Source organism: Mandrillus leucophaeus, unplaced genomic scaffold, assembly GCF_000951045.1.
Source record: "Mandrillus leucophaeus isolate KB7577 unplaced genomic scaffold, Mleu.le_1.0 Scaffold24, whole genome shotgun sequence".
NCBI lineage: Eukaryota > Metazoa > Chordata > Mammalia > Primates > Cercopithecidae > Mandrillus > Mandrillus leucophaeus.
The window spans coordinates 3,376,271-3,386,486 of record NW_012102476.1 but is presented as its reverse complement, the minus strand read 5'-3'; the positions used below and the strand labels follow the sequence as shown (position 1 = coordinate 3,386,486).

General features: G+C 50.9%; 2 protein-coding genes across 3 annotated transcripts in view; both read right to left on the bottom strand.

Annotated features, from left to right (window-relative positions):
* Positions 1 to 1,432: 1,432 nt before the first annotated feature.
* TMEM265 (transmembrane protein 265) lies at positions 1,433 to 5,514 on the bottom strand. Its single transcript, XM_011982480.1, has 3 exons — positions 5,000 to 5,514; positions 3,802 to 3,972; positions 1,433 to 1,931 (listed from the first exon to the last, which is right to left on the bottom strand). Exons 2-3 carry the CDS (start codon positions 3,967 to 3,969, stop codon positions 1,770 to 1,772), a joined length of 330 nt encoding a protein of 109 aa, XP_011837870.1. The 5' UTR covers positions 3,970 to 3,972; positions 5,000 to 5,514; the 3' UTR covers positions 1,433 to 1,769.
* A 67-nt stretch (positions 5,515 to 5,581) lies between these two features.
* The window catches only part of SRCAP (Snf2-related CREBBP activator protein), a 46,204-nt gene continuing 41,569 nt past the window's right edge, over positions 5,582 to 10,216 (bottom strand). For both annotated transcript variants that reach the window (XM_011982482.1, XM_011982481.1), the window contains exons 32-34: positions 9,319 to 9,513; positions 9,085 to 9,168; positions 5,582 to 8,663 (exon numbers count right to left, since the gene is read on the bottom strand). In XM_011982482.1, coding sequence (XP_011837872.1) covers positions 5,985 to 8,663; positions 9,085 to 9,168; positions 9,319 to 9,513 — 2,958 coding nt within the window. In that variant the 3' untranslated portion in view covers positions 5,582 to 5,984. The remainder of the gene's footprint in view (positions 8,664 to 9,084; positions 9,169 to 9,318; positions 9,514 to 10,216) is intronic.

Sequence of the window (10,216 nt, the reverse complement as noted above, 5' to 3'; positions counted from 1 at the left end):
CAGTAGTTCTCAAACTATGTGCACTAGAATCAATGGAAAAACTGTGAAATCCTAATGCCCAAGTTGTACCTCACACCAATTAAGTCAGAATATAGTCTGGGCAAAGCCCAGGCCTAACTACTTTTTAAGGCTCCCAGGTGTTCCATTGTGAAGCTATGTTGAGAACACTGCCCTGTATATGGCTTCTACCCACTGTTGTAATTCTAACTTCTGAGACCACCTATCAATTCTCTTCCTTCTTCCTGGAGCACTTGGGAACACTGAGGACAGCCATCATGTGCCTCTCTTTCCCCTCTAGTCTCTCTTCAGTGTGCAACATCTCCAATTCCTTTAGGCGCTCTTCTGGACTCTGAATTATGGTAAGGTGCTTGCCAGGACACGTGCACTCCAAAAGGCATGACTCATAATAACCCCAAACTGCAAATATCCCAAAGTCCACCAACAGAAAATGGACAAATTGTGATACATTCGTATGACTGAATACTGCACAGCAATGAAAACTACACCTATGCCAAATATTGACAAATTTCACAACATTGTGAAATATGAAAAGAATACATGATTCCATTTATATAAAGTTCAAATGCAGACAAAATTAAACGACACTGCTGGAAGTCAGAATGGTGGTTACCTGTGGGAAGAAAGGAAGTAGCAGTGATTGGGAGGAGTATAAAGGAGGCTTTGAAGTGTTGACAATGTTCCAATTTCTTTACTGAATGTGGTTATTCATGTTTGCTTTGTGTTAATGAACTGTATACATACTTGTTTGGGGTATTTTCCTATATGTATGATATACTTCATAATTTAAAAAAAAATTTAAAATATTATGAGGTCCAAGATAAAAGATATGAAAATCCATTTTAATCATTCAAATCTCCATGTACAGGATGGTTGTTGCTGTTACCCAACTCTTTCACTCCTCTCTCAGCTCTGGAACCAAAATTGTTTGGGTTCAGTCTCAGCTCTACCATTTAGTAGCTGAGGACCTTGTGCAAATCTGTCTTATTTCCTCAAGTATAAAATGAGAACACTGTCATTTTAGAACACTTCCTCCAGTTTTCACTCAGATAGTTGGTACCTATCATATGTGACATATTCATATGATGGATATGATAGTATAGATACCTACTGAGTGACTGAAAACTGGAGGAAGTTAAGAAATATAAAGTGCTTAGAACACAGCCCGGGATATAGTAAGTCATAAATAGTAGCAGCTGCTACTACTCTTGGCCTCAGAGTCTCTGTGGACGTACAAGGGAGAAGCTGGGGTCTTTCCAAGAAGGAAAACTTCCAGAAGAAGAAAATAAAAATTGTTTCCTTCTCTTGAAGCTCCTGGATGAGGTGGATGCTGGCTTCTGCTATCAGTCAGATGTTCAGGCTGGCTCTCACCAAGGGCCCAAAGTAAAGCAGGGGGAGAACAATTAGACAGGAGTATTTCACCACTAAAAAAGGCTTTTATTACAAAATGAATTCTAATAAAACCAGGCCTGGTCTTCAACCCCTCCCGCTGGGTAGAGGCCTAGGGTGGGCTTGGGTAGGGGAGATAGGGATGGGAGGCCCTGAAAGAACAGAGCAGGCTGCCCTCCTCTCATCAGTCTCAGCTGCTGCCCTCCTTTTATAAAGGGCTAGAAGAGCTCTTCCGAAGCCCCTTGAGAGTCCCCATCCTTCCAACCAGGATCCTTCCAACCACTGCTGTCACAGGACCTTAGCAATGCCGCATTGCAGGATCCAGGAGGTCTCAGCTGGCTCTCAGCAGAGGCCATCCAGGGTCACTCAGCCTGAGCGATGGCGTAGGAGAGCAACCACAGCAGCAGGGGACCCAGAGTGAGGACAGCAAGCCAGACAGCAAAGCTGGCCAGGATGAATTTCCGGGCCCGGGCCCCCCAGCGCACTGCCTCCTCGGACCGGCCTGCTTTATGCCGCTCTTCTGCCTGTGGGGGCAGGTTCTTGGTTAGGTTCTCCCGCTACTTCTGCCGCAAGGTGTCCATTTCCCCACTTCACTCCCCCTTCCCTGTCACAGATAAAAATCTCACATCCAAACCCTCTACCTCCTTTCCAGTTTCTGATTCTAAACTCTCATCTGCAAAATAAGGTACCCATCTCTGCGCCCTGCCTACTTCTCAGAGTGGCCACAGTTAGCCACAAGATCGCATATGGTAAAGTACTTTCCAATTCTTTTATTCCCCATTCTTTCCAACCGTCCAAGATTGATTCAGAATTTGTAACTATTGGCAAGAAATAGTGAGCCTGGAGTATTTCATTCATGCCCAAACACCACCTCATTCTCATAGCCTGATGGGTATCTTTTCCATCTTTTTTTTTCTTGAGACAGTTTCACTCCTGTCGCCCAGGCTGGAGTGCAATAGTGTGATCTCACTGCAACCTCTGCCTCCCAGATTCAAGCAATTCTCCTGTCTCAGCCTCCTGAGTAGCTGGGATTACAGGCGCATGCCACCACACCCAGCTAATTTTGTATTTTTAGTAGAGATGGGGTTTCACCATGTTGGTCAGGTTGGTCTCGAACTCGTGACCTCAAGTGTTCTGCCCACCTCGGCCTCCCAAAGTGCTGGGATTACAGGTATGAGCCACCGTGCCCAGTCTCTTTGTCATCATTAAGGGCCCTTTTTAGGATTTTGCCCTAATGGAACCCAGGAGTTCTTACAGTAAGTTTCTGACTGTTAAAATATGTCTAGGGTTTAGAAAATTCCAGCATGAAGTTTAACTTAGCCTGTGTAGCCTTTCCTAAAGGACATGTGCTGTTTCTTTTTCTTTTTTTTTTTTTTTTTTTGAGACGGAGTCTGTCACCAGGCTGGAGTGCAGTGGCATGACCTCGGCTCACTGCAACCTCCGACTCCCTGGTTCAAGCAATTCTCCTGCCTCAGCCTCCAGAGTAGCTGGGATTACAGGCACGCACCATCACGCCCAGCTAATTTTTGTATTTTTAGTAGAGACAGGGTTTCACCATGTTGGACTGGATGGTCTCAATCTCCTGACCTCGTGATGTGCCCACCTCGGCCTCCCAAAGTGCTGGGATTACAGGCCTAAGTCACTGCGCCCGGCGGACATATGCTGTTTCTAATAGGCTTTTTGAAATGGTGAAGCCCTCTCAAAAACCCAGTAGTGTCTTTCAGACTCCTAAAGATTGTGCTTATCACCGTTCAGCAGCCTCTAGCCTTGCCCCCTCCAAGTCACCCTCGATGTAGGCCTTGAGAGTGGATCTTTCTAAAACTCAAATCTAACCACGTCACTTTCCCCTGCAGGAACCACTCAATGCCCCCCCAGTACTTTCCAGATAAAGTCAAAACTCTTAAGCACAGAACTGGAGGCCCTTGGAAATCTGGGTCCTCTAGCTTCATCTCTCACTATTCCTCACTGGTCCAGTCGTGCCCCACAGGCCTTTGTACACACTGCTTCCTTTATCTGGAATGCCCTTCCACCCTTATTCACTCACGCTTTAAGGTTAATTCCCGTCACCTCTCCTAGGATGCCATTCCAGTTACCTAGTCTACCACATACACATATATAATTATATACATAGATCCTCCCTGGCTCCCAGACTGTCGTGTGCTTCCTGTATTATGGTACTGATGAACTGCATTCTATTAATTATCCTTTTTCACTGTCATCTCTTTCATTAGACTATTGGTCCTCTGATGGCAAGGAACCGTCTTACTCTTATTTCTGGCACTAGGCCCAGAGCACTGATAGGTATTCAGTGACTAATCAATGTAGATAGATCAGATACATGAAACCATTGCCTTATACCCACCCCCCTGTTCCCATGGGAATTGCACTCCTCACCTTGATGGCAAACACCAGAGCCACGACTCCCAGGCAAGAGCAGCCACAGATAATGCTAGTAGCTGCCAAGCAGCGGAGGCGGAGCCAGCAGCAGCGGATGGGGGATGGAGGATGAGCAGCTTCCGTGTTGCCCATCAAGATCTCCACTGCCTTCTCCTCGTCCTCCATCACCTGTGGGCGATAGTCAAGGTACTTGTGAGCCCAACAACTGAGCCCTTGGCCTTGCTTGCTCAGACTCCACCCCTCGGAGCACTCTGTTCTCATGGCATAGCCTGGCACTCAGGAATGCTGCCTTACTGGGGAATTCCTCTAGTGACTCACAGAGCAGAAGAGGAAATGTGATGTGTGGCTGGAATCCTTTTACCTGAGTTTGAGGATCTGAGTCTTTGAAAGCAAGCCAATGTAGACAAGGCATTATCTGTATTATTTAGTGTTACAACAAGTGGGAAGAGGCCAAATGACAGTTGCACACCAAGAAGCAGGAGAAATACAAACTCTTGAAAGCTGCTATGAATGTTACTTTAATCTGTATTTCAAAGGACCCTACAATTCCCCCAGATTCCCAAGAGGCTGCCCCCTGAGTACTATAGATGTCAGAGAGCAGAACCCTAGGTACTGCACCCCACTTCAAGCAAAGCAGCCATTTTACATGAAAACAGTTATGGGAATGGAGAAAGGCAGGGAAAATATACCCGAGTAAGCCCTTTTTTACCACTGAAACCAAACACCAAAAAGACCTTACTTCCCTAAGTCAGGTCTTCCTCTGCTATGCTGCCTCCCTGCCACCTCCTCTATTTTAACCCAGGCCACACAACACAATCAGACTAGTACACTGAGTCCAAATGACCTCATTATCACACAGAAACCTGCATAATGATGCCCTACTTAATTATTTCTCGTCTCCCTACTTCTCAGGTCCTCTAGGCCCTGGCATCAAACCACCTTTCTACCCTTATCTCCAACCATTCTCCTACAACCCACACAAAATGAAACCACAATGGCTCCCTGAACCCAAGTAACAAAGGATAGGAAAGGTGAAAGGGGTGAGACAAGCAGAGAGCAAAGAATGATGTGTGCCAAGAAGCTGCAGGGAAGTAGATACAAATAAATAACTCGGATGAGGTAAACAGAGTCAACAGGAAGACACAAGGAGGGCCCAGGGAGTAAACAGAGAATATAAAATGAACAGGGCTCTTACCTGGCTATAGGCTTTGAGGGACTCTGAGTTTCGGCTCCTGCCTCAGCTTTGGTTTGGCTTGGGTGGTGATGGAGCTGACTCAGGGCTCCAAGCCAAGCCCAGGGGTGGGGTTGAGTGGCCAGCCACCACCTGAAGAGCTCAGGGAGCTGGGAAGGGGTGTGGCTGACTCAAACCAGTTTGGCTAGATGAAGAGCAGGGGAGGGCCCAAGGGATGGACCAACTGGAGCTAGGACGCCTGCCCTCTGGAAAAAGGAGTGAAAGGAAGCACCTGAGCAAGAGGGATAAAAGGGAAAGGTCTGAGGCATCAAAGAGCTCTGAGGAACGTCTAGGAACCGAGGGAAAAGAAAGGAGGAAAAGGATGTCTGTGACTTCAAACTGACTAGGGAAAGGCACCCTACCACATCAAATTCACCAATCTTCCCTTTTCTTGGGTAGGTTTCTACTTGGAATATACAGTCCTAGGCTAGAGATCAGGTGCTAGGATCTTTGCAAGAGCAAGAGGGAAGAGAAAAACGATGCCCAAGTTCCCACCCAACCCTCCACCAGACCAGAAAATCAGAAGCCTCCTTACGCGGATGCTCGTACAGAAACTAAGTTTATTATTTTTTCTTCTTAAAAAAAAAAAAAAAGAAAAAAAGAAAAAAAGAAAAAAACCTCATTGTAGAGAAGCCCCTCCCCTTTCTCCTAAGGGTGGGGGGCTGTGAAAGACAGCTGGGGAATCAAGTACAAGGGGGTGGGGACAGAGACTATCTTGCCACCCTTAACACTGCCCAGCCACGTGGGGTGAAGGGGAGGGGGGCTGTGATGATCCCCATTTCCATGACAACCAGTTGCCTACCCCCTACTTTGGTGGGAAGAAGGGAGAAGGCCCCTATGTCTCCCTGGAGGCTTTCCCCCTCAAGACTTCAAGTAGTGGTTAACAGAGTCAGGCCTGGTCATGGAGGGAGCGGCCATGGTGGAAAGCCTAGGTGGAGGGGCAGCCCACTCACGTCTTGGCCTTTCGGCCTCTGTAACTAACAGTAGGGCCAGCCAGGGAGGGAGGGGCACTGCTGCGCAAGATGCGCTGGTCCCCTTGGTTGGTGGTCCCAACAAGCCGGCGGGGACCAGGACGTCGGCGTGGGGTCCCATCCCCTTCCTCCTCCTCACCTGAGGCTTCAGCCTCAGACTCCTCTACCGAACCCTCAGGCCCCAGGGGACTTGGGGGCTGCAGGCGACCCCGCTTTGCCAGCCCAGGACCCCCACCAACTGGGGCCCCTGCTCGTTTGCGAGGCACCTTCTCAGTCTCTAGTGGGGGGACTAGAGACCCTGGACGCAGCCGGGTCGAGCGCAGTTTTGGGGCTAATGAGACCACAGGAGGTGTCATTTCCAACCCGCCTGGCCCGCTATCTGCTAAGTCCAGGTCATCCTGAATTACAGCCACCACCATGGACCCTCCACTCTTCCGTCCTCGCATTCCTTCTGCTTCAAGCCGAAGGCGGGCCAGGCGGGTGAGGGGGCGGCTTCCATCCTCATCAGAGGAACTACCCTCACTCTCCCCTTGGCCCTGCGGTTGCCGTCGCCTCCCCAATCCACAGCTCTCGAGGACAGAAGTGCTGTCACGGTCCAACACAGGGAGCTGGCTGGGCCGAGGTGATGGAGGATTCTTGGGAGGTCGGCCCCTCTTCCGTTTGGGTGGGGACGTTGAAATGGTGACAGTGGTGACAGTGTTGGCAACAGTAGCAGTGGAACAAGCTAGCAGTGGTGGGAGTGGGGTTAGGGGTGATGGGTGTGGGGGTGGCTGTGTCCGACTTTCGGAGTTGCCATCCCCTGGAGAGGAAATGGTCCCAGGGATGGGCAAATCTCGTGCCTTAGGGGGTCGCCCTCGCCTTCTTTTCTCCACAGGTGACAGGATAGGATTGGGTCTGTGAAGTGGCTGGGGTCCAAGAGGCTGGGGCCCAGGAACAAACTGTGGTTCCAGGACAGGCTCTGCAACAATTAGGGTCTCAGGCCGAGGGACTGGGTCAGCCCCATTGGTTTTTCCCTTCAAGGTGGATGAGGGTGCCTCATCCACACCTCTCCCAGCATCTGCTGGAGACCTGTTCTTCTTGGGGGGCCTCCCCCTCCGACGTTTCACAGCAGGTGGGGTGATGGCAAGCAGTGCTCCGTCTCCATTCTCTGGGGTGCCACCACCAGTCACCCCCAGCTCAATGTGACGGCGAGCAATGAAGGGCTGCTGGGGTGGAGTGGGCAGTGAGGATGAAGGAGCAGCTTCACAAGGCCCACCAATGGGAGGGGAGGATTCTGGCCCTGACATGCTGCGGACAGACGGGCTTCCTGGGCTGGCGCTAGTCTCAGAGACCCCAGGCACTAGGGTGCTGGCAGCTCCCCGCTGCTGCCGCCGCCGCCGCACCAGTTCCTTTTCCTCTACCACAGTTACTAGCCGTCCTGGCAGCTTTCGAAGCACTTTGGGGCCTGGTGGTTGTCCTGGCCGACCAGTCCCTTGACCCCTAATTTCCACATCAGCACTGGTGCGACGCCGAGGAGGTCTGGCAGGTGAAGGACCCTCAGGCGAGGAAGTGGCTGAAGATGAGGTGGATGGAGCTGCAACCTCAGGTGTAACAAGTTCCTGTGGCTTCTCTGGGCTGGAGGTTGGGGTCTGGGCCTCTGCCAGCTCTTCCGAGGTCCTGTCAGCTTCCAGTGGCTCCTGAAGTGGCTCATCAGATGCTGCTGAGGGTGGGAGCTCCAGGCCATTGCTCTCACTCACACACAGGGGCAACTCCTCACCTTCAGGCAGCACTGTAAGGGTGGTGCCCTCAGCAGAATCTGGTGCCTCCTGTTCTTGACCGTTAGGGACACTGCCAGCCTCCAAGGTCGGGCTGGGTGCAGAAGGGGTGAGAGAAAGGTTCTTCTCTGACACAGGCAGGATCTCCACAGCAACTGGCAACAGATCTTTAGGGGGCACAAGAGTAAGTGAGGAGGTTTCTGAACTGGCCACAGAAGCCAGCTCCAGGGACTCTGGAGATGCCAATGCCTGGGCACACAGTTCTGCCTCAGGCCTCAAGCCCAAGGGGAGGTTGGTGACTGGGGGAGAAATGGGCACAGAAGGTGGACCAAGCAAGAGAGGAGAGGAAGGAGTTAAAAGACAGGTTTGGGCTGGAGGCGGTGTATGAGCTGGTGGAGGGGTACAGGCGGGAGGAGGGGTGCAGGCAGGAGAACAAGGAGGAATCTGTGGAGGGGGAGGAGAAGGCAATATATGGACAGGGAGAATGGTTATTGGATTTGGGGTTGAAATGGGTACTGGGGCAGAGACTGGGACAGGAACAAGGGCAGGAATTGCAGCTGGAGCTGAAGCTGGAGTGGGTCGAGGCCTAGGTGCTGGCCTGGAAACTCTCTCCCTGGCAGGACTGCAGCGGGGCGGTGTGGTGGTGCTGCGAGTTTGATGGGCGGATATGACAGGAGTGTGGTTTGCCCCTTGAGTCTCAGCCCGGGCTCCACGAAGACGCTCACTGACACGAGTCCCTGGCCTCTCAGGGGCCTTGGCCTTTTTACTGCGCCGGTGGGTGCCTCCACCAGTCCCACAGGAACTCTCATCCCCAGCCCCTGGCCCCTCCTCCTCCTCTTGGGGTAGGCGGAACACCTCCTCCTTGGCTTGGTCCAGGTCTTTGCGGGCAGCTTCCACTTGCTCCTACAACAACAGGGCCCACAAGTGGTCAGGAGGAGGCAAGCAGAGTAGAGAGTGAGTAGAAATTAGCAGCTTCCAGGCCAGGCGCAGTGGCTCATGCCTGTAATTCCAGCACTTGGGGAGGCTGAGGCCAGCGGATCACCTGAGGTCAGGAGTTCAAGACCAGCCTGGCCAACATGGTGAAACCCCGTCTGTACTAAAAATACAAAAACTAGCCAGGTGTGGTGGCACACGCCTGTAATCCCAGCTTCTCGGGAGGCTGAGGCAGGAGAACTGCTTGAACCCGGGAGGCAAAGATTGCAGTGACCTGAGATTGTACCAATACACTCCAGACTGGGCGACAGAGTGAAACTTTGTCTCAAAAAAAAAAAGAAAAAGAAATTAGCAGCTTCCAACTGCCAGCCCCATCCCTGGAAATACTCACTTCTGCCTGTTTGAGCTCCTCTCGGCTCACCTCCTCCAGTGAGGCCTCCAGGAATTTCATGGCATAACGCTCAATGGGGGTCAGCTGCAAGGAGGAGCAGTGATGATAAACATAGGAACCTGGTACCCAGGGACCCACCACCCTTATTTATTCCCAGCAGGGAAGACAGAAGGAGGGTCACAAGCCCAGGGGAAGCAGTAAAGTCAAGAACTAGTGGGTCCAACACTGACTGACCTGTTCTACGAGGGCAGCAATTTCCTGCTCAGCCCGGGACATCTCCTCATCCTCAGCCCCAGGCCGGCCAGCCTCCTCTCCCTCACAAGCAGGAAACCCATCGTTCTCATTAAATTCTGCAAGCTCAGCCACCTGTTCAGCCTTGGCCTGGGTGGCTGCACGGATATCCTCTTCATCTTCTGCCCGACACAATGCCTACCAGGGTGTATAAAAGGAAACAAAAACATGAGACTACAAGTACTTTACATCATGTGATTTGATTCAGGCAAGACCAGGCACACACCAAACTAGGTTTGCAATAGAACTCAACAACCTCCTAGGCCTCCAGAGTTACCACAACTCAGTGGTCCACAAAGGATGGAACAGATTTTACCAGGACACCCACTAGGGAAAAATGAGTATTTTAGAGATTGCTCGCTCTACCTCCCTTCCTTTAAAGCCAGCCTCAGCTCTCAAAAAACAAAAAAACAAACAAACAAAAAAGCCATCACAGAAAGATGTGAATAGAAATGCACAATTCACCTGGGCACGGTGGCTCACTCCTGTAATTCCAGTACTTTGGGAGGCAAAAGCAGGCAGATCATGAGGTCAGGAGTTCAAGACCAGCCTGACCAACGTGGTGAAACCCCATCTCTATTAAAAATACAAAAATCTGCTGGGCGTGGTGGCACGTGCCTGTAATCCCAGCTACACAGGAGGCTGAGGCAGGAGAATCGCTTGAACCCGGGAGGTGGAGGTTGTAGTGAGCCGAGATCGTGTCACTGCACTCCAGCCTGGGCGAAAGAGTGAGACTCCATCTCCAAAAAAAGTAATATAATGTCAAAAACTGCAATTATTTTTGCATCAACCTAAATACTTCTCTTAAGTGGAAATGCTAATGAAAAGGAAATAATTTTGA

Excerpts from the sequence above, each read along its gene's own strand:
- TMEM265 (XM_011982480.1), bottom strand. The coding sequence starts at position 3,969 with ATGGAGGACGAGGAGAAGGCAGTGGAGATCTTGATGGGCAACACGGAA. Across the intron at positions 1,932-3,801 it reads CTCTGGTGTTTGCCATCAAG|GCAGAAGAGCGGCATAAAGC; the intron begins GTGAGGAGTGCA and ends CTGCCCCCACAG.